Here is a 22,051-nt window from a genome sequence, read left to right as displayed (position 1 = left end):
CCAGAAGTTACACAGATAAAATAGGAAATAAATAATTTAAAGATTTTTCATTCACAAGGTAAGCAGTGAGAAAGTGATCTCTGCTGTGCATCCTGCTCATTCTGGCATCATTCAGATGGGTACATGGCTTAGTGGTGAACACGCCTGTGAGGCTGACTGTTGGACTCGGTGATCTTAGAGATCCTTTCCAGCCTTCATGAGTCTATGATTCACACACAAGCGCTCCCTTTGCCACCACTTCCCACAGAATCCCTTGGCTTATCACCCAGGATGCCCCTGAGCTTGAAGAATTGCAGTCAACCCCAGGCAGGAGGATTATTTTTGCAGTTGTAGAAGCATGTGGGTGTTTCACAATGGTAACACCCCAAGAAGAAAGGCAGCAGCAAGGTTCCCTCTCTGTATAGCAACTGAGTCTCTATTTAAAATCCTTGTACATCCCCCATTTGGCAACAGTGCCACAACCCCATTTGCTGGCTCAGTGTCCCCAGCTCAGAGGAACCTGGGCTATTGAAGTTCAATGACTGGACAAGCAACATCTCTGCCCCAATCCTCAAGGATAGATTTAATTTTAAAGATGACACAATTGTCTTTCTAAATTTTTTACCCTCAGATCTTACAAGCTCTCAACACCCCATCTGCACCTTCACTGTGCAGTCAGCCAAAGACTGCAAGCAGTGCCACTGAAAGCAGGTCTCTTGCTGGGGTATTCTAGGGACCCAGGGCCTCCCCATGGGGCTCTGCAAAAGCAGAGACCCTCTTCCCTCGAGGGCAATACAATCTCTGCAAGATGCTGCAGCTGAAAAATGTTCCCTACAAGACACTGGGAAAATCCAGGATCTTATATATGGCATTTGCCCCCAGCCACAGGTGAGCAGCCACCCCTTCCCCCACGGTGCCCACCTCTCTGTGTGCACACAGAGATAAATAGCCCCTGGCTAGAGCCTGTAACCAGACAAGTTTAGACTGCAAATGAGGCACCAGGTTTTTAAACAGCCGCTGTCATTAATCACTGAAGCAAATCGCACAAGGAGGCAGAGATGCAGTTTGCACTGCAGCTCAGCACAGCCTCCCTTGGCTGCCCCAGACCCAGAGCTGGGGCAGGCAGTGGACCAGCCTTCTCTGAGCCCAAAGGGATCTAAAATTTCTGTTCCAGTAACACTGGACTGTGAAGCCCACTCAAAAACAGGCACTATTTATTTACAAAAAGCCCTCAGTGCGTGAAGCTGGGACATAACAGGGCCCTCTGTCCTCAGCCCTGGCTCAGGGCAGCCTGAGCACTCTTCCTTTTATACTCCCCTCACCTCCAGCAAGGGAAACATTTTCCCTTCTCTCACTCCCAAGAAAGCACACAGCTCCCAGAAACTCACCCTAGGATGTGCAGCCTTTCAGACATGCTGCTCAGAGTCAGTCCTCAGGAAACCTCTGCTCAGCTTAACAGGGCAACAAAAGAAGAGACTTACTCTGCTCTTCCCTCTAAGCTGGACTACAAACGACTCCAAATTCAGCCTTCACCTAGGAAAGGAGTCAGGAACAGCAAAACAGTTCTTAAGGCAGTTCTCTAAGAACCCCTTTCCTCTCAGTCTGGGTGCTCATCCTCAGCTCCATCTGCACAAAGTGGATGCAGCTGGGCCTCCACCCCAGCAGTTTGTTGCAGCACCAAGACTGAGTGCTGAGGACAGGGTTCAGCCTTTTGTCCCAGTCATACCTCCCTCTCCTGACAGGCTCAGATAGATCATTACAGATACTTAACAACACCGAAGAGCAGTAGCTTTGTGACCCATTCTCTTGGCCTGGGTTGGACCCTTCAGAAGCTCTTTGTAGTCTTCAAGTCTTAACTTTCCAAAAAAAATTTATTTTCTGCTTCATGGAAAATTTGCTGCTTCAGCCTTCACTGATTTTGCAAGACCCTAGGAGATATTAAACACAGGTGATTAGACAATACATGATTCTGGCAAATTATTAGAGACATCTGTAGGAAGCAAATGGTCTTCCTATTTCATGAATTGAGAGAGTGGAGACCAGAGGTCAAATGACTTTGCTCAAGACTGTAAAGAGCTAAAGGCAGAGCCAGAAACAGAGCTCAGATCTCCAGACTCCCATTACTTCTGCCATGTCCTTAATGCACATTTGCTTCTATTCTGTATGGCTGATTTAAAATGGAAATGAAGAATTGACTTCCAAGCTGTTTCTGGAAAGAGAGAAGAAAGGGTGATATTGTCTACTGTAAGGGGAGAATTAAAGATGACATTTCATTTTAGTCCTTTGGATATGCGTAATATAATCAAACACAATAGCAGTAATAAATGAATATTTTTTCTCCCCATGGTGCTTACGAGTGCAACATATTCTAACAATTTCTCAAAACTATGTTGATAAATTGGAAACACAGTGATGGAGGTAACAAAGACAGCCAACAAAAACATAATCCCTTCAATTTATCAGAGGGACTGGCTTTGAGAAGAAAACCCTTGAAATCTGAACAGTCCTATTCTTATAAACCAGACGTAATATATTTAAAATAGAAAGCTACGCTTTGTATGCCTGTTAATTAAAGATTTGCCCAGGCAAGCAGAGCTAAATAAATTATTTGGATGCATTTCACAAATTCAGTTCAAGATGGAAGGGGCAGATGCACACAGGAAAGCCACAATGCAGAGCAGCATGGGGGGAAGTAAGTAAAAAGGTAAGGGGTTTTCATTTACCAACCTTGTGAACTCTGCTGTCATAAAGAAGAAATGCTTGGAGGGCTGTCCTCCTGCACTCTGCTCACCTGCAATGCAAATGCCAACCTTACAGTGTCATGTCAGAAGGATAATCCATTGGACATAAATCATGAGGGCACACGGAATGTGTTTCAGCTTCTCAGTCCACTGGGCAAACCTGAGACTTAAGACATCAAAAACTGTTCTGAGAAAAATATCCATCATTTCTTTAACCATACAAACCCTGCATGCAAGCCCACCAATAAATTAAGTGGTGGAAAATACAGACATTAAAAGGAATAATCAAAGTTTAGTCTGATTTTTGTTCAGTTGAAAGGGAAAAACTGGAATAATACAGCAAAAGAGGGATCTGTGGCACAAAGAGATGGAAAAGCACTGTCGCATTTGTAAGCAGACTACAGCTCCACAACCTAAATGCCATCTCAACTCTTCAGCACCACTTAGAGTATTACAAAAGTGAGTAATTAGCTGAAAAAGAAAAGTCACAACGTTGTTAGAATCATGGCAAACAAATTTTGAAAGGCCAATCCCTAGGATTTTTCAAGTGCACTTTTCATGTGGATGCTAAGAAGAGACCAAAGGAAAAGCGGCTTTGTTCTGGTTGATAAAACCTTGAGGAGCTTTAGAATTATGAAGTGTCCTTTTGAAGCTAGAGTGAAGTCATTGATAAGATCATCTAAACCCAAAAATAATTTAGATAAACCCTTTCTAGCTTCCCAAAACGCCCAGATCATTGTGATACACAAAGCATTCAAGAAGCCTTGGAAAATTGAAAGAGATGGATAAGAGGTTAGCAACAGTAAGAGTTCAAGACCTCCATTATAAATTAAATTATAAGATTACTAAGGTTATTGTAATACGTCTATTACTGGGGAATCAAACCAAACCTGAGCCAGACTGAAAATTCTATGGGACTGTGGAGGGTTTTTCTTTTAAGCTAGTAGAGAGGTATTGTGTGGACATTTCTTACATTTGACCTGGAATAGATCAATCACAAGTCAAAATGCAATAGAACTGAAAAAATCTCACTTACACAAGCAGTTTAGCATACAGCAAACATGATAGACAGTGTTATTGTGTGAAGCATGAGAAATGAATCAGAAGTCATGAATGGCAAAATTCATTGACCATAGATGAGAACTTTGCCTGAGTGAAGCCCACTTGTGTGGGTATTATAAAGTAATACAAGGGATAAAATAACTCAGATTGAAGCATAATTCAGCAGATGGAAAATGTGATGACTCAACTGATCAGCAAGACAATGCCTATGTCCGGTGGAATTATACATACTCTGAGCATTATTGTGTCCTGGGGAAAATGATTTATGTCACCTTTGATGTCGGGCACTGATCTGCACAGGCACAGGGAGTTTGTGGACACACCCTTGATCCATCAGAATCATCAAGTATGCAGCAGAGCACGATGCACACAGGTGTGATAAAGACAAGGCAGAAATAGCACCAAGGCTACTGCACTCAGACCTGCCAGAGTAGAAACACATCCAGAAGCAGCCAGGAAGGATTGTAAGAGTTACCTTATCCTTCTTCCTTTTCCCAGTAAGAAGGCAAGATCTTTTATACACAGATTATTGTTGGCACAAATTTTTTTTGCCTTGTTCTGAAAGACCTCAAGCTAGAAAGTCTCCATGGTCATCTGAAAACAAATTTCAATGTTTGTGCTCTGTTCTGGTAGTTTTTCTTAGCATCCAACCTCATTCTGTTTTACTGTAATTTAAGCTCTTAATGTCTTACTTTTTTCATTATGGTTGTAGAAAACTATTCCTCCCCTCACTGAAGAAACTTTTAATTCCTCAAGATACTTTAATAAATGCTTTAATAACATTCCTCGTCTCCTAGAAGCAAAATAATGACAGTTTCTTCAGGTCATGTTAGATAGTTCTGCTTCTTTTTGGTATTTTCCTCTGGATGTTCAAATTGGTCTACATCTGTTTTATGGTATCCATGACTTATATTTCTGTGGGATACCACTGCCCTGCTGAGGATTAGCTTTTTTGACATCTGTACATCATTGTTAATCCATGTTCAGTTTGGGATTCTCTACCTTTTCCACAAGACTGCTAGCCTGACATTCCCTCATCCTGTACTTGCTAGTTAAAATTATTCCTGCCAAAGCACAGTGCCCTGCAGTTGTCCTTAATGAGTTTCATCTAATTTTATTCAGATTATATCACCAGTTTGTCAAAATCATTTGAAATTTTAATCCTGCCTTCCAGTACTCTTGCATTCAGCTCCAGCTTTGCCTCGTCTACAGATTTAATAAGTACACTCTCTCTTCCATCGCTGAGATCACTAAAGAAAACACTGGGAGGTCTGTCTCCATGTCTGTATCCCTAAACCATGATCCTGTTCATTAACTGTTCATTAAACATCATTCAGTCACTGAGGGTTGCCTGCTTACTTGATGCTGTACAGGACAGAAACAGTGATATTAGAAATTCTCCAGACTATGGAGAACCTTGAACTTCTTTGTAACATGCAGTGAGAGCAGCTACCAGAGACTAGGCTGCAATTTTTATTGGAGTCACTGACTATAGGATGTCCAGATTCAGTGGTTTCCCAATGCTTAGCTAATTTGAAAACCTTTCCTGAATCATGGATTCTCTGAATCTCATTTAAATTTAAAACCACTGCAAGATCTTTTTAAGCAAGATAATACCAAAGCTCCTCAGTCTTGCTTTATAACTCAGAGCTGAAAGGCACAGTATTACTGTCATTTTCCTTGCTTTATCCCTTAATCATATCCTCCTAAGGTAGAGTGAGCAGTACTGAAAAGAGCACTCTCAACAAGAACTCACCAGTGGTTTAGGTAATAACAATAACACCTTTTTGATATATATTCTGTTCTTACTGTAATGCAGCCCAACATCCTGTTCAGTTGTTGGGGTATTTTTTTTTTTTTTTCTACAGCTATGTGTTAGGCTGGGAGCTCTGGGGATTATTTAAAGAGAATATTTTCCAGATTTATCAATTTACCTTCATGAATATTTTGGTCTCCTCATTCCAAGGGGAGCAATCATCCAAGCAAACACCAGCACCGTTCAGTGGCATTGTCTTGCTCCTTAGCTGGCTCTCTATCCAACCTCCTCTTTTGAACCTGACAGATTCCTCCATGGAAGCAATAAAAAGGCAGCTAAGGTGCTAAATACGAAAGATTGCAGGCATTAAAGGATAAAGTCACTGCAAAGCAATAGGTTCCAAGTATTTCTTGGCTAAGCACATGGACACTTATGCTAGCTTAGGTGTTCAGTATACTCCATTGTCAGCAATGGATTCCACACCTAATGGGCTTGGTTTCCAAAATCCATCCCTCTTCTAGGGCCTCGCTTCCATTTTTAAATGACCCAAGCTGGAGCTACTAAATTGTACTTTACAGATATCCAGCTCCACACACAGAACACAAATATCTTTTACCACAAGAAATGCTCTTCAGCTCTGTTTTCTGCCTAAGGGAGATCAATCTCTCTACAAATGCAAAACCAATCCCCAAATAATCCTCTGGGATTACACTGGCTCACAGCCCCTCATGCCACAGGGTCTCAGGCAGGAAGGATACACGGGCTGTCAGTCTACACCCAGAAAGAATCTGGTTGAACTCCCTGACCTACCAGAGCCATCAGGAAATCTCTCAGTGCCTCCCTTTGTAACACAGAGTTCAGTGCTCTGTTATGTATCATAGCTATTGTAAGGATAATAGGAATGGAATAAAAATGACATGGTATAAATAGTAACAACAATGAAAGAAGAGAAATAAAAATAAAAGAAGCAAGATGAGATGTAATCTAAAGAGAGATATAAATTGTTCTTTGGCAGAAAGGAAATTATAAAGTTTGCAAAATACTATGAAATGTTTAAACTGATTGTTGCCCAAAAAAAGAAATAAAAGCTTTTGACCAGACTAAGGAGATTTTTGGTATGTGATTGAATGGTAGGACAAGACTATCAGCCTTATTGTGTGCCTGGAAAGAAGCGTCTCCCAGCATTTTTTTGGCTCAATTCAGGGTATTTAACTCTCAGATTGTTGTGAGAAACCCAGTGCAGTGCCCCAGTGTAGGGTGATGCCCTTCTTCTGCATTGAAAACAGGTGTTCAGCTGGCTGCATTCTAGTGGAGCACAGGAGATTTGTCCCAGATTTTCTGGACATGATCTCTAGGTAATACTTGCCCTTGTTTTCAGATGTTTCAGTAAAATCAGATAATTGTTCATATACTGAGCCTTCCCTGAATGGATTGACAATAGATTTACAGAGCTGACCTGTAGGCTAGGCAGAGGGGGATCCTGGCCAGTGTACATGGGAGGTGAGTGGACTTCGGCGCTGCAATTCTGGAGCATTTCTGGGAACAACCAAGGTCTTTGGGACTGGGACCCTCCAGCTGTGGCTGTGACCTACAGAGGTGCAGTGCCTGGCTGGGGATCAGGAGAACAACAGCCCTGATAACCCAACCGCTCCTTTCCTTAGTTTTGAAGCTGTGTTAGGTGAAGAACTACATTAAGAAAAATCCTCCACTGTTTATTCATTTTAAATGGCTTTGAGATACAATTTCTTCGAAAGGTCCTATACAATTAATCTCCATTGTTCTGTATATATTTGCAGAAGATAACAGCTTCATTAAAATATGGTGTGCCATTAACTGCAGTAAATATATAGCCTTAAACCTTAAAATGTAATGTAATTAAATAAGAAATATGAACCTAAGGAGGTTAAGTGCAATCAACCACTGACATACACATTTGATTTGAATTAAAAAACACACACAGAGGGAAATAAAGGGCCTCCGTACATACTTGGATAACAGGAAATCCCCTGGACATAAAAATAGTGAATTTAAGAATGGAGAATATAAAGGTCTAGTTCAAATTAAAGATTTTATGACTGAGGACTCCATTAAATCTTTGAACACTTACAGTAAAGAGTTTGGAATGTTTCCAGTCCAATTCTTTATGTTCTCACAAGTGACAGATTATACTTCTGAACTTCTATGGCAAAAGAAAGAAAGAGTGATTGTATTAATCCATCTAAATCTGCAGCTTGCTAATTAAGATGAAAACTATAACAATCTGTACTTAGGTGAAACACAGTATTTTTATAACCCAGCTCAAGACAGCATCACTAGCCAAGCCAAAAGTAGAAGATTTAAGTTCTCAAATTATTGAAGAACAATAAAATAATGAACCACTTAATACTAAATGATCAACAATCTGTATTAAATATGAACTCATTTATAGTGCCCAGTCTACTTTGCTTTTTATATTTCCAAGACATTCCTTGTGGTGTTTAAAATACAGAGAATAATACAGTGCTTCAAACCTCACCTGCAGCAGTGGAAGGAGGTGCAGGAAGTTCAGTCACAGCAGGTCTGCAGTGGCAGCCCCATTTCAGAGGGCCAGTCTCACACTTTGGGTTTTGTAGCCCAAAGATATTAAGGAGGGAATTTCAAATGAGGAGTTTGCAAGTGATCCAAGCATTGGAAACTAATGCACTACTTTTACTAGGTTTTAAAGGGGATTGAGGTAAAATTATCAAGAATAAATCTTTCAAAGTTTAGGGTGTAGAGTTAAGAATTCATCACTGCATCCAAGTACCTAAGCAAAGGAGCAAAGATTTTATTCGACTCCTCAAAACATACTAATTACTGGTATAAATCTGTTGTCACTAGTGGCATATTGCCAAGAGGTAATTGAGCCTTAAATGAAAATGAATGTGAGACATGTGAAAAGACAGCTGATTTGACCTAGGATGTTAGCAGAAACATAATGCCTGGAAGGATCATGGGGTTAAGGAACTCCTGTGTTTGGCTATAAACTGCAAAGTAACACATAAGTCAAACCAGAGAATGAAATTGAGAGAAAACAAAATTTTCCTGTCAGTAGGCTCTCCTCTCCTACAGGGTACATGGCAGTCCCTCTAAAGACACTCTGCACTGCTTTGCTTTCTTTCTATGAAGTCATTGAGGGTCTGGCCTTGAGTGAATAACCAGATCAGACAACGTTAATAAATGCCGTCTCTTCCCAGACCAACACGGGTGGCAAACACCACAGCTGCCACTGAGAAACAAAGCTGACTTTGAAATTCTGTATTCAAAACAAAAAGCATACGGGTCTAATAGAAAAGGATCCAAGAACCCTTGTGAAGCACAAATAACAATTACCCTGTGATTGTCTTCTTTCAGTACTTTCAGGTCTGCCACCTCTGACATTTTTACCAAGCATTAAGAAAGACTTTTTGCCCAGCCCAAAAAGGTTGCCACACTTCTTGTAAGAGTAAAGGTTGCCCAACACATCCCAGAATAATATTCCACATTTTTCACCTTCAGGCTGTGTTTCTCTTTGCCTTCCCTCACAAACAGACATTGGGAACACCAGATTTAGGAGGTCTGACTAATGGTATGTATATGTCCATGCTTTAATTCCATGCACATCTCCACAGCAGCCAAAAGGTCCCATCCTTGTCTCACTTGGCCATGTCCCCACTGGTCCTCATTACCTCCCTTCTGTTAGCACCAGGCTTTTGTGCAGTTTTGCAGTAAATGGGTCCATAGAGCTGATTATTTTATTTTTTTTATCCCAGAGGCATCAGGCTAGTTTTCAATTTAATCAGTTCCATCTAAACAGGTAATTGGGAGGACATTGGATGAAGAACTGGAGATGTGAAGGGAGGCAAATACATAATATTTGAGTGGTGATACAAGTTAATGTCATATGTAAAAGAACAGTGTAAATTAGAGTTCAGGCTCTGTCAACAGGCAGTGGAGACTCTCCTAAACAGATGCTTCCAATTGTAATTCAGAATACCTAAACCAGAAGCCTAAAATTAAACAGCATGAATATGACAAACCCATAGTGTCTCAGTACTGTAATTCCCACAAAGAGTTGAGGTTCCATTTACAAATGCAAATGACCCGGGCTTAAACAAAAATACTTTTGCTTAATGTTTTTTTTCCATGGAAAAATTGATATCTTCTCCTGTGAGGGGCAGTGAAGACCCTCTGAAGGGCTCTCCTGCTAACACAATAAACATCTGTGGGTTCTTTCCTCCCTAATGCTGTTTTTCTAGGGGTCCCTCTCTGATGAATTAGCAGTCCTAGTAGATTGTGGCAAACAATCCCACACACCACATTTTAGGAAATGGTACTTCTTGCAACTGATTGGTTTGGTCTGCCTTAACGCAGGCAAGTTAACACCACATTATCAAATGGACTGAGGTCACCAAACTCCACCAGATGATCTGCTTGATCCTTTTCAAGCCAAAAAAAAAAAAAAAAAAAAAAAAAAGAAGAAAAAAAAAGAAAAATAAAATGAAAATGAAAAAGCTTGGATTCCTTATAGAAATCTGAGTGCTCCAAGCTAGAAGCAGTAGGCTTGGTCACTCACAGCCCACCCACCTACAGATCAAGATGGACTGGAACAACCTCCTCCATAAGCCAGAAAAGTGTAGGGGGTTGGGAGGTGGGAGGAAGAGTTTCATATTTCATCTACCACTTTTAATAGAAAACAGAATGTGGTGGGAGGTTGAAAGGAAAATGGCAAATCCCTGGAGATCTTAAGTGTTGGCCTTACAAGTCAAAGCTGTCAATCACATTGTGTGCCCTCCGACTCTACTTCTTGAAAGGAAAGGAGGAACAGACTGGCACATTCAGCCACTAGGTGTTACTGTTGCTCCATGGACTTTAGAATAAGGAAAACATCTATCAGAGGCATGCATCATCTGCAGCTGTCCCTGAAGATTTAAACCACAGAAATTAATTCCTACTTCTGAATTCACATACTGCAACTCAAAATTCAGAACACTTTGGTGTTTTTTCTTGAGGCGGCCATAGAGGCAGACTGATGTTCCTTGTGTTTGTTTTTACCTTTGTTTCTCCATCTATAAAATTGAAATAAAGACCCTCATCTCCCTTGGGAAGGACTTTGAGGCCATAGATCAATAACAGTTGAAGTCCTGGACAATCTGTTGGCATGAACAAAGCAATAAGGTTTTGTATGAGCTTTTCCTGTTGATTCCAGAATAGGTTTCCTGAGAGAGACTGAACTGAGTGTTACTCCTCAGACTCGTGACAAAGAGCAGGACTTGCACTGCACCCCTGTCAATGCACCTTAATGTCCCGTTTCCCTCTGGTCTCTTGCCATAGCTCTGCCCAAAGATTTTTCCAGAGAGCAGCCACACTTCATCCAAACCATCATTTACTTAATCAACTATGCACTGAGCCCCAGAGACACATCCCTGCTTCTTAACCAACAAGCTTTGAGATTACAATGTCGATTTTCTCCTTAATTTTTAATAACAGGCTACAATGCTCAAAAATAGGTGTTCCTTCCTCTCAATTCCTGTATTCCATGCCTTGCCCCCAGGTGAACCAGTATAAATAAATGGAAGATGTAATGCAGGTCCATGTCTGCTCCCACTGAAGAGCTGTTTCTGCACACACACAATAAATGTCATGCAACACACAGCAACCAGGCAGAGCCTTCCCTTCATGGTGAGCTGTGCCATGTGGTTGTACTTCTAACCCAGGCAGCATTTTCACACACAACTAGAGTGCTCCAGGGTGTGTTTTCCAAAGTTTGGAAACATTGCTACAGTACATTAAACAAAGCACCAATATTGAGCCACAAAAGCTTATGAAAAATTTTGAGTTGTTTTCATAGGAAAATTTTTATGTGTCACATTAAACGAAATACAATGCAAACTTAAAATACTGAAAGACTGAATGGTTTGCAAGTGCTCAAGTATTATCTGAAAGCTGACTGGCATTACATTTTACTGCTGCTTCCAGTAAAACCAGTGGGTCTCTACCTTGGAGGCAAATATCCTCTGATCTGCAATTCAGGCAAAAAAGCATCACTTGCCCTCACACAGCAATCACTGCTTCTCTCACTCGATTTCTCACTGCCATTTCTAGGGTGAAGAAAAGCTTTATTGAACTGTTATTGATAACTTGCAGTGACTTTTGGCTTTTGAAGGAAGAAGGAGGATTTTTACAATGAAAATCACCTGAAAATTCTAATTTTTGCTTGCTACCAAAACATTATAGTGGAAAACCTGCCATCTAATAAATGCAAGTTATAAAGACCATTCCCAGCATTGTCTGGAAGTACTTCACTTACTGCTGGGGTTTTCTCTCTGCTGCAGTCTGACAAGGAGTTTTAAATCAGTGAAGGAAAATGATTCTACACACGTGTGCTCTCAGCAAACAAAACACCAAGAACTGACATAGCTTTCCCCATATCCCTACGGCAGATGCTGATAACATTAAATCTACTTCACTTAGATGCCTTGGAAACAGTCACCTTAAGTGGCTTGAAAGCTTAATTCTCACTTTCTAAAGTGACTTCAAACCCTAAATCACATGGATAAATCCAAAAATTGCACCTTTAGTCAGCTGTGCTCTCCTTACTCTTCAGTGGCTAATATAAACACACAAAGACCCTATCTGACACTCCATCTAAAAATTAATCCTAATTGCTTTCTGGGCAGCTGCACAAACATTCAGTTTTACCCAGTTTCAGTTACATCTTATGCTTTATTTCCCCTTCTTCTATGCTGGTGTCCACAATAGGACCCTTTATAACACATTTCTCTTCAAATGTGCTAGTGTCAGCTAGTACCATATGCCAGCTTAGGCTGTCCTGGTTCTTCTCTCTGGGCCACCCTTTCCATCTTTCCTTTGGAAGTCAAGGGTATGAAATGTGGAAAACAACAAAGCTGTGGAAAGAATTAACTATGAGTTGTCCCAGCTCATTGTGAATTTGGTCCTGGATCACACGCAAATCTTCACAAACAGAAAGCACACATCAAATCTTCTACAGCAGAATCAAATTCATGGGTAGTTGCACTCCTTTTTCATTGTCTTAGTCCCACGAACCTGAAAAGGAAGGTTTTTCTGAAGTTTATAGTACTGTGTGAACATCAGGATGCCACTGTCACACTGAACCACTGTAAACTATCCCTACACAAGGAGTGAAACAACAAATGAGTCTTCACTGTGATAGAGAAGACTGTACCCCCTCAGTGAGAGCAGAGCATTTCTGGTTCACATTTATTAGCAGTACTGGTAATAAACATTTACATTGTGGTAGCGCCTAGAGGCGCTATTTGAAAGCTTGTCTAGAAGTGCTATTGTACCTGGGCACTAAACAGCTCTGAAGCAGCACATCTGTCTGCCAGATGTCTTATTTTCTTAGAAGCTGCCATTTCAAAAAAACCTTTTGCCTCCCCTAACAAACCTTAATAAGAATCTTCAAGAGCTTGGTTTCATCATCCTTCCAAAGAGAATCTGCAGTTAAAATTGTAATGAAGCAAGGAAGGAAAGCACTGCTCGAGCTAGTGAGGGACACCAGAGTGGTGCAGAATGGTCTGAAGACCAGATTGACGGAGGGCTCTGGAAGAGGACACTGACCTCTGCATGTTTCATCCCTCCAGGGCTGCTTACCAGGGCACTGGGGCCAATGCAGCCGCAGCATTGCATGGATGTGGTGAGCAATGGGGTGCAGTGGGCTTAGTGGTCTCTATTTCATCTTTCATTGACTTTTGGACCCTGAAAGGTTGCACACAGGAGTCGTGGGCTTTATCTTCTCACAGTTCATTGGTATCTATGGGCAGAAAAATGGTCTGGTAGGGACTATCAACTTTCTCCCACATCTGCCCTTCAGGAGTCATCAGCTGTTCCTCCTCTGCTCAATACTCAGGGGTCACACAGCTGGAAATCCTGTCCCCTACTGAAAGCAGCAGCTGGGAAGTGCCAGGAGGATTTTCCCCTTAACAAAGCTGCCCTGGGCCACACCAGCAGGTACATTTTGAAGGATCCCTTCGTTCTTTTGCTGTGACACCATACTTGCTCCAGCAGTCCAATGAGCAGGCCGGGCAGAGCAGGGACGGAGCAGGGGAAGAGTGAGGGGACCGCAGGGACGAAGCACACAGAATTCACACACAGCATTTATACACAGAATCACGAGGCTGGAAGAGACCTTTAAGATCATCGAGTCCAACCCGTGCCTTAACACCACCTCAACTAAACCATGGCACTGAGTGCCACATCCAACCTTTCAAACACATCCAGGGATGGCGACTCCACCACCTCCCCGGGCAGACCATTCCGGGACTTTATCACTCTTTCGGTAAGAAACTTTTTCCTAACATCCAACGTAAAATTACCTTGGTACAGCTTAAGACTGTGTCCTCTCGTTCTATCATGCAAGGGCGCTGCGGGGACAAAGCAAGGGACACAATCTGGGGACACGAAGGGGACACAGCAGGGACAGAGTGAGAACACAGTAGACGGATACGAGGACGGAGAGACGACGTGAAGGAGACAGAGCAGTAAAGAGAGCGCGGAAAGAGCGCTAATACAACAGGGACACAGCGCGCTCGACCCGGGGACATGAGAAGACGGAGCGGCCCACGGAGCGTCCCACAGACCCCGCCCGGCCGCCGCCACCGCCCCCTCACGCAAAGCCCCGCCCTTCCCGCCACGTGACGCGGCAGATCCAATGGGCGCGCGCTCCCGCCGCTGCGCGCGTTGCCGGGCAGCGGGCGCGCGGGGGCGCCGTGCCCGCCATGCTGAGGGCCAAGGTGCTGCTGGTGGGGCCCCGTGAGGTGAGAGCCGGCCGGGACCCCCCCGCACCCCCGGGCGGCACCGCCGAGCCCGCGGGGTCACTGCGGCGGGAGGGAGGGAAGGAAGGAAGCGGGGCCAGGCCTAGGCCTGCACGCACCGGGGCTGAGCGGGAGGGATGGCGCGGGGGAGCACCGACGTTGTGGCTTGGGCACATTAAATTCCTGCGTGTGTCTTTCACCCCCGCGTTCTGCCAGTCTGGAAAGTCGGTGTTGGCAAACTTCGTGTCCGAAAGCACGGAAGGGATCTGCAGCTACAGCCCGACACAGGGAGTCAGGTGAGCGAGAGCCCCGGCTGTGCCGTGCCGCTGTGTGGGATCATATCCCATTGTGTATCCATCATTTCCGCAGGATCCTGGAGTATGAGAAACCAAACCTCAATGGGAACAACAAGGGAGCCGGGTGTCGATTCGAGCTGTGGGATTGCAGTGGTGATCAAAAGTAAGCCAGCATTGTTGCTTCCTCCAGGTTACTGAACTCCTGATAGTTTTGATTACATGATATTCATACTTAAGGCTCAAGCCAATGGTCTGTTTGACATGAGGAGTATTCCTGACTCTTTGCTCCAATATATTTTTATAGTTTCTGCTGTAAAGCATCCAGCACTGGGTACTCTCTGCCATGATCACAGCTGAACTTCTGTGTTCTTGTGAACAGGAAAAAACTTGAGGAAGTTTGAGTGCATGTTTCTGCTCTACAGCTGTCAGTCCTTCCATTTTCTCTGTTTTTCAAGGTTTGAAACATGCTGGCCAGCACTAATGAAGGATTCTCATGGTGTAATGATAATCTTTAACCCTGATCTGCCCAGCCACCTGAAAGAAATCGAGATGTGGTACTCATGCTTCGTGCAGCAGCAGCCACTACTTGACAGTCAGTGTCTCCTGGTGGCACATCACAAACCAGGCAGTGCAGGGGACATGGAAAACTTGTCCTTGGGTAAGGAGATGGAAAATTCCATTTGTAACTCAGAGTTTTTCATTGATCTTTGTGTCTTTAAAATTGTTAATACCTTATGGCTTGCATTTTTCATTTAAATCTGTTGAGTAAAGAACACTAAAGTGCTTTGCAAAAACAGAAACCATGGATTTCAAAGGTCATCTAGAAGGTAATATTCCCATTTCACAAAAATGGGAAGGGAAGGTTAGAGTGGGTTCTCCAAGTGTGTATGCAGCTGAGGTAGAAGTCAGAACTCCTGCCATATTTCCTGATCAGTAGTAGTTTGGTTCTTACATTGGATTTTTTTATTTTTTTTGGTAACAGACACTTTTGAGGGCATTTAAGTCTGTATTTTGCCAATCAAAAGAATAGGAGCCCTATGAAATAAATGGCTGATGAGCTGCATCTTAAAATTAGCAATAGGTACCTTAGATACTGCAAAATTATTTGTACTGTTTATGGCTGTGAAAACACACACTCCCTTCTGGGCAACCTGTTCCAGTGTTCAAACAAGCACATGTTTGTTGTAAGCATTAATATATTCATACATATTTAATACAATGTCATTCCATAATTTTGAAGTAATCAGAGAGTATCATATCACTTCAACAGTAAAATTGCAATTCAGTCCTCAATTTGTTTAATTCTGCTTAACTGAAAAACCAGACTTTACACTTCAGTAATAATAAACTTTGAAGAATTTAATCTGGCAATGAGCTGTATTTGTTTGCAACACTGACAAACTGCTGAATTTCTCCTTGCCCTACTCTGTGTTATCTGGGGTGTCAAACGTTATGTACCACTGAAGTCCACCTGACTTCACCATGAGCTGTCTCATGACCTTGATTGTGACTATTTCTTCTATAAGAGGAATATATCTAATTATTCTTATTTACTTTCAAAGCTTATCCACTGAACAAGCTAAAATTGATACATTCCAACTTAGAGGAAGATCCTGAAGATGTTCGGATGGAATTCATCAAGTACTTCAAAAGCATTATCACCATAATAAATGAGAGCAGAGAGAGGGAAGAAATGTCAATTATCTCATAATATTAAAAAAAAATACTGAACAAGGAAGACAAAAATAGTATTTTCCCTTTGTAAGCTACACTAGCCTATGAACAGACCCTCCTAAGGAGAATTTGCCAGGCTACAAATACTTCTGTCTGTGAACAAGTGCTGACATCAAGTGAACTGTGGTTCCAAGGAGATGGCTGCACATCCAGGAATTTGAGTAACTTTTTAGCTGCACTTTGGCGTCAGAGGCACAAGAAGGTGTTATTATATTAGTGGGGTCCAAAATACAAAGGTATGGGTCATGTCTTCAGAATTACTTCATGCAGGGGTGCTTGGAGAAGAAAGCCTGACAGAACTTAACACTAGAATTCTGCTGAAGCATCTGGGCAAAGTACTCATGATAGCTGGAAAAGTCTTGTCTTTGGAAGTCAGTACAAACTGATTGGAATAGAGATCTGAGAAGAGGTGTAAAATCCACATCTTTATGTTCCAAGTTGTCCTTGTCTTTCCCTTGAAGAGAGCACATTGCACAGCCATTGCCTTGGCAGGACACAGCAGGTTGCAGTCTTTCTCAGGACTAAGTCTTCTATTCCGACAAAATAAACATGTTGTGAGGACAATGGTGAGGTCTCTCTGGGAGGAAGAAATTGAAATCTTGGTTTAGTGCAATATTTTGACTTATGTCAGGAGCTCCAATAAGTTGTGCATTCTCCAGAGGAGGAAAAGCTGTTTCGAAACTTTACTGTTCCCCATTGCATTGAAATAAGTGGTTTCATAGATAATTTACTTTCTGATTTGTTTGGTTTGCACTCATTCCTGTTCTTCGTGTGTTTTGCTGCAGAAGACATTTTCTTTGTAACATGCATTACTAAGGCAATAAAAACATTTTAAAAATGTATCCTCTTTGTTCTCAAAGGGGAAGTTAATTATGGGTTCGTGGAACTCCTAGCAACTTGTTTTATTTTTACTAAGGAAAATAGTGATAAAGTTGTAATACATTTCAGCCTACAGCAAGAGAGGTAGCCAAAGAAATGACACCACGTTGACACTGTCTTTTAGTAAACATCCTGTAGAGAAAGTGTGTTATAAACCAGGAAGTACTTCATGTGTTTTAGTGCAAGACAACAGGAGTAAGAGATTCTTGGCTTTTTCACTGATCCACCTTAATTAATCTAATATTTTTCCTATTTTCATAGTTCTCTGAGTAGTGAGTAGCCTGTCCTTGTGCAAGTAGCATGTGAGGTGAAAGATTAAAAGATCTCTGAACAGTTCCTGTTCTGCCATTAAAACTAAAAGCTACAGTTGGTTCTGTGAGGCAAAGAGGATGGGACTGAAGGAAAACATCAGTGAGAGGAAGGACACCGGGAAAGAAACAAAATAAGCAGAAAAAGATGAAAAGAATAGGTTGGAGTTGAGTAGTGGGAGGTTGGCATTTCAACATCTACATGTTATTAACATGACTTTTGAATAATTAGGCTTTCTGTGCTTGCAGTCAGTGTCATAGGGTGGTCTGTTGGAGGCAGTTATTAAAAATACACATTCGAACTAGAGAACAGTTTTTTACATGCTGCCTTAGATTACTTTTTCCTTGTAGCCAGCTGTGTGGTGCTGTGGCCAATTTTTAAAATATACTGCCTTAATAAAATCAGTTTTTCCCAACAGCAACATTGTGATATTCACTGGTAAAAGACTGGTGTGAAACCTAACAAATATTTTATTTGTAATGTAAAACTGTTTGGGTGATTCCAGGGTTGAAAAGTCAATGAACTCTCCTGTTCACCACTTTGCTTCATATAAAATGTTAATCATGATCTTACTTTAAACTCAAAAAAAGGTTGTAAATTACAGGTACCTATAGACTGCAACACACTGTTCATCCGAGAAGAAAAATAGTGTTAGAACCAAAGACAGATGCCTAGACTTCTTATCATCCAAAAAGGTCATAACACACAATAAATACAGACCATCAATTCATAAAATCTGGCCAAGAAATGAATTCCTGTCACTGCTGAGGAACAGTAAAGGCATCGTCTAAGGGAGGGCAGTTGTGTCTCAGTGCCTGAAGGCAGGTGATTCATAAGGGACTGTTCTGTGCTCTGTCCTGTTTCTGCTTGGGAGGCCAAGGAAGTGCCAGGCAAGTGTAAAGGAAACAGGGAGCATGTTGCAATCAGCCACGAATCAGCTGGCAAGATGTGGGTTTGGCTGGAGTAGGAACAATCTAGGAGCAGAGGAGAACAGCAGCCTTGCAGCAAGAGTGCTCTTTATTCTTCCATGCTGAGGACCTCATCACCATGCTGGGAAGTTCATAAAGGCCTTTTAGAATGGCTGTTCCAAGAAGAGAAAGGCAGACAACCAGTGAAATCTGTCAACTCCTCTAAAATGTAGCCTTCTCCAGGTGTCCTCAGTCTCTTAGAGTGAGCAGGCCATGTCCCCTTCTCATCCTGTCAGCAGCCATGAACTCCAACCCCTGGCTTTGTATCAGCTGTGCACAAATTGTGAATCTCCAAGTTCCCTATCCCTTTCTGTGAATCCCTGTCCATATTGGAATTCAATGGGTATTTTTTCCAGTGTTATTTCTGTCATGGTTTTGGGAACTGAGGCTAGAGTCAAGAGCATGGAACATTTTAAGTATTAATTAATTCAAATAAATTTAGCCTCCACAGTGCAGAATCCAGTCTCCAGGATATGCCAGCCATGCAGTGAGAAAACAACCTGTCACTTCAACAGAAGTTTTTCAGGTGCAACATTATTTTGTCATTTGGCACTGAGTAATGACAATCCTGACAGCTTACTTCATTTTATTTATGATGTACAGAAATGGTTTTCAAAGTTTTATTGCTGTATAGCTACAAAACCCTTTGTAGCTGTACATGAGTTCTACTCAAGTTTACACCTCCCACAAAAGCAGTTAGTGCATCATTGCTCTGGACAAAGAGTCAGCATGGAAATTTGATAGGGAGCAGTCAGAATCAGAGCAACTCTGAAGGGCTAACATGCAGAATTTCAGGACTTCAGGGTTATATCCATAAAGTTAAAGACTGTGGCTACTTTGCAGGCTGGTAATTGAAGATGTTTAAGCTCTTCAGTTATAAGAGTTTGCTCAGGTTACCTCTTATAAGCTGTTTTCTGCACACACAGAACATTGTGAAGCCAGTAATTCCTGGTGAGGATGAAGACAGTTACAGGCAGTGCTACCCAGATGTGTGACTTGTTTACAACTAAACTTTGGGAGTAGCAGCAAAGCTGAATGAAATACATTTGGACCTTACCAAAAAAATGCAGCTTTCTTTTCAAGTCATATATTTTGAAGGCCAGGCCTTTGGTCTCAGTTGCTCTCAGCAGTATTGTTCTAATGGACACAATAGACATAAGAAATCCCACGTTCCTATTTCTATTATTGTGTTGCCAAGTGACTGAAGGGAGTCACGTAGGCCCCCACAATGAAGACTGCCCATCCATGCTGGGGTTTTGCATGCTCAGTTTAATATACGTAGAGTGCTGACATGCAGATGCTTTAGGAAGCAACTTCTAGAAGGTATCCAGGACCTCTTAAAATCACATCTTAAACAACTCAACTTTTCAACAGGAGTGCCTTGCTCTGGAGGTCACTTGTATTTCCTCTTATCATTTCTCCAGAATTCCCCACTGGTGGAATACTTGGTGCAGCAAAGATCTGCCAAAATACCAGCTTACCTTGTTGAGAAATTGCCTTCCCCAGGATGCTGGAAACACTGCAGCAGTAATGCTCACAGCTTCAGTCAGTGCTCTGCACACACACCATGGCACCACCGAGTACCAGACACCCTGTGCTGCTACTCCAAGCAGTGCAGGGGTTAATTCCTGTGTACAAAGCAAACCTTTTGTCACTTCAAGTGTTCATTTTCGCATTGACCAATACAGCTTATTTACTTAGGAGAAGTTTCCCCTTGGGTGACTGAGCTTTGCATAACTCGACACTTGGAAAGGCACCTGCTTAGAATTTGCTGAGAATTCATCCTGTGAAAATTCTTCAAAAACTACAGCAGGAACCTCTCACCTCATGCTGGAATCACCAATATGATGGAACTGGCTTGTTCAAGTGGCCTTCAGGTTTGGCCACTCATGCTCAGCAAGATAACACTGAATCAGGAAAAGGCCACTGAATGGGTGAAGAGGAAAGAAACAATTGTATAAGCAGTGTTGTTTTTTTCACTCTAGCAGCATAGCAAGGGGATATCCTTGATGTCTGAAAATAAATCACAAAGAAAGAAAATCGACAATTACTTGGACATAAAGTAACTGGAGCAATCAGAAGAGCAGAAATGCTGAAAATGGGTTGGACCATTGTAGCTAAAGTACACAAACCTAACTATAAAGCACTCACCATCTGCTCCTTTTGCTTATTCTCCCCTTGCCCTTAAATTGTACATGGAAATAATTTGACCTTGAACAAAAGTTTTGGGGTTTTTTTTCTGAAAGACACAAAAAGCAGAGGATATCTAATATATTCTGTTTGTGTGTAATAATCTAAACTAAAAGGCAGCTTTGGGACAATACTAAATGTGAACAAACTAGTCAACCAATAACTCTAGTCTGGAAGTTGAAGGTTTCTAACACAGTGGGAAAAACTTGGTTCCATAAGAATGTTTAATTAGCAGTTCGTGATAGATTGTCACTGGACTTCATCCTTCTAGTCTGTCTTTTATGAAAACAAGAGGCTTATTTTTTTTTATTCATGCAGGTATTTTTCTGCAGAGGTGGCAGTGAACCAGAACATCCGCTCCAAACTTCCTTGAACTTTGAGAAACTTGGATTCTGATTTGTACTCCCCAGCTGGAGATTAGCTGAAGACATAGGCTGTATTTACATATATGAAGAGGAAATAAAGCCATTTTATCAACTCATACCAGAAGAAAGATAACAAAAATTTTCTCACGTGAGTCTCACTTTAGAGAATACTGTCTGAAGATGCGTACTGGGTTTTGCTTGCATAATTCTCAGACAGAAACAAAAAAATGCCACATGTTTTGCTGAGTTCTATTGTCTCTCCCTCCTTTTGTAAGGAAATTAAAGCCTATTTCTCTCCTAGTTCCATGAAATCTATCTGAATCCTGGTAACAAGTCTCTGAGAAATTGCTCAGAGGGAATAACAGACAAGGGTACACCCTCCACTGCTATGTTACTGCTCCATGAGTTCCAGACAAAAGCATTTCTTGTGGTTTGGCAGCAAGCATCTACTCCTAAAACTCTGGGACTGCATTGTTCTTTACATGTCAAAAGTTGATTTAGTACCCACAGGCACAGATTGCAGGGTCTCTCTTTTTAGGAGGGATCTTCAGGTTTTCTAGACTGCTGGGGTCACCTCTCACAGCCAGTGACACCATTTGGGAGAGTCACACCCGAGGGGACTGTAGAGAACAGGCTCTCAGGTCTGCCCTGCAATGAATATTCCAGGATTTTTATCCTGACCTAGGTTAAATGGTAATACTCCAGAAACTGAGCAACTGACTGCCAGGCCCATAATAACAACTCTGAATCATTAAATAAAGATACATCTTCAGGATAAATTATTGTTAAGGCTCCAAAATAGTTCTGGTGTGTTTGGAATTCTAATAATGGTAGGAAAGCTTGACTGGAACCTCTAATGATACAAAGATCTTGCAGTCTTGCTTATCTGAAGCTACGTTAATGAGCCTGGAACTCAAACACAGCTATTATGAGGCCCTTCTGCTCAGAATGGTGTATCTTTACTTTTAAAGCAGATCATT

At 41.9% G+C, this 22,051-nt stretch overlaps 2 protein-coding genes across 27 annotated transcripts in view; one reads left to right on the top strand and one right to left on the bottom strand.

Moving 5' to 3' along the window:
- The window catches only part of COL26A1 (collagen type XXVI alpha 1 chain), a 188,941-nt gene that overhangs the window by 156,366 nt on the left and 10,524 nt on the right, over positions 1–22,051 (bottom strand). For 5 of the 25 annotated variants that reach the window (XM_086859083.1, XM_086859088.1, XM_086859090.1 and 2 more), the window contains exon 1: positions 13,893–14,188. Coding sequence is in view for 11 of the 25 variants with exons in the window: in XM_086859073.1 (XP_086715199.1) it covers positions 1,368–1,393 (26 nt within the window). In the remaining 14 variants the exon portion in view is untranslated. Of the gene's footprint in view, positions 1–1,367; positions 1,513–1,745; positions 1,908–2,706; positions 2,887–5,716; positions 5,849–7,645; positions 7,718–8,053; positions 8,136–13,892; positions 14,201–19,997; positions 20,145–20,340; positions 20,530–20,667; positions 20,756–22,051 lie in introns of those variants that run through there. The other 20 variants (XM_086859073.1, XM_086859071.1, XM_086859072.1 and 17 more) reach the window with 14 other exon arrangements.
- On the top strand, positions 14,155–21,371 carry IFT22 (intraflagellar transport 22). 2 transcript variants are annotated; one of them, XM_023939130.2, is made up of 5 exons: positions 14,155–14,333; positions 14,547–14,626; positions 14,700–14,789; positions 15,082–15,284; positions 16,189–17,202. In XM_023939130.2, exons 1-5 carry the CDS (start codon positions 14,295–14,297, stop codon positions 16,335–16,337), a joined length of 561 nt encoding a protein of 186 aa, XP_023794898.1. In that variant the 5' UTR covers positions 14,155–14,294; the 3' UTR covers positions 16,338–17,202. The 2 variants fall into 2 exon arrangements, with proteins under 2 accessions (XP_023794898.1, XP_086715226.1); XM_086859100.1 differs by lacking the exon at positions 16,189–17,202 and adding an exon at positions 21,025–21,371 and having other exon boundaries at positions 14,225–14,333.

The sequence above is a fragment of the Cyanistes caeruleus genome, chromosome 21 (assembly GCF_971803275.1).
Source record: "Cyanistes caeruleus chromosome 21, bCyaCae1.hap1.1, whole genome shotgun sequence".
Taxonomy (NCBI): Eukaryota; Metazoa; Chordata; class Aves; order Passeriformes; family Paridae; genus Cyanistes; species Cyanistes caeruleus.
This window is presented reverse-complemented; position numbering and strand designations above follow the sequence as displayed.

Coding starts and splice junctions, on each gene's coding strand:
- IFT22 (XM_023939130.2), top strand. CDS start 14,295: ATGCTGAGGGCCAAGGTGCTGCTGGTGGGGCCCCGTGAG. Junction 14,334..14,546: donor TGCTGGTGGGGCCCCGTGAG/GTGAGAGCCGGC, acceptor GCGTTCTGCCAG/TCTGGAAAGTCGGTGTTGGC. Junction 14,790..15,081: donor GATTGCAGTGGTGATCAAAA/GTAAGCCAGCAT, acceptor CTGTTTTTCAAG/GTTTGAAACATGCTGGCCAG.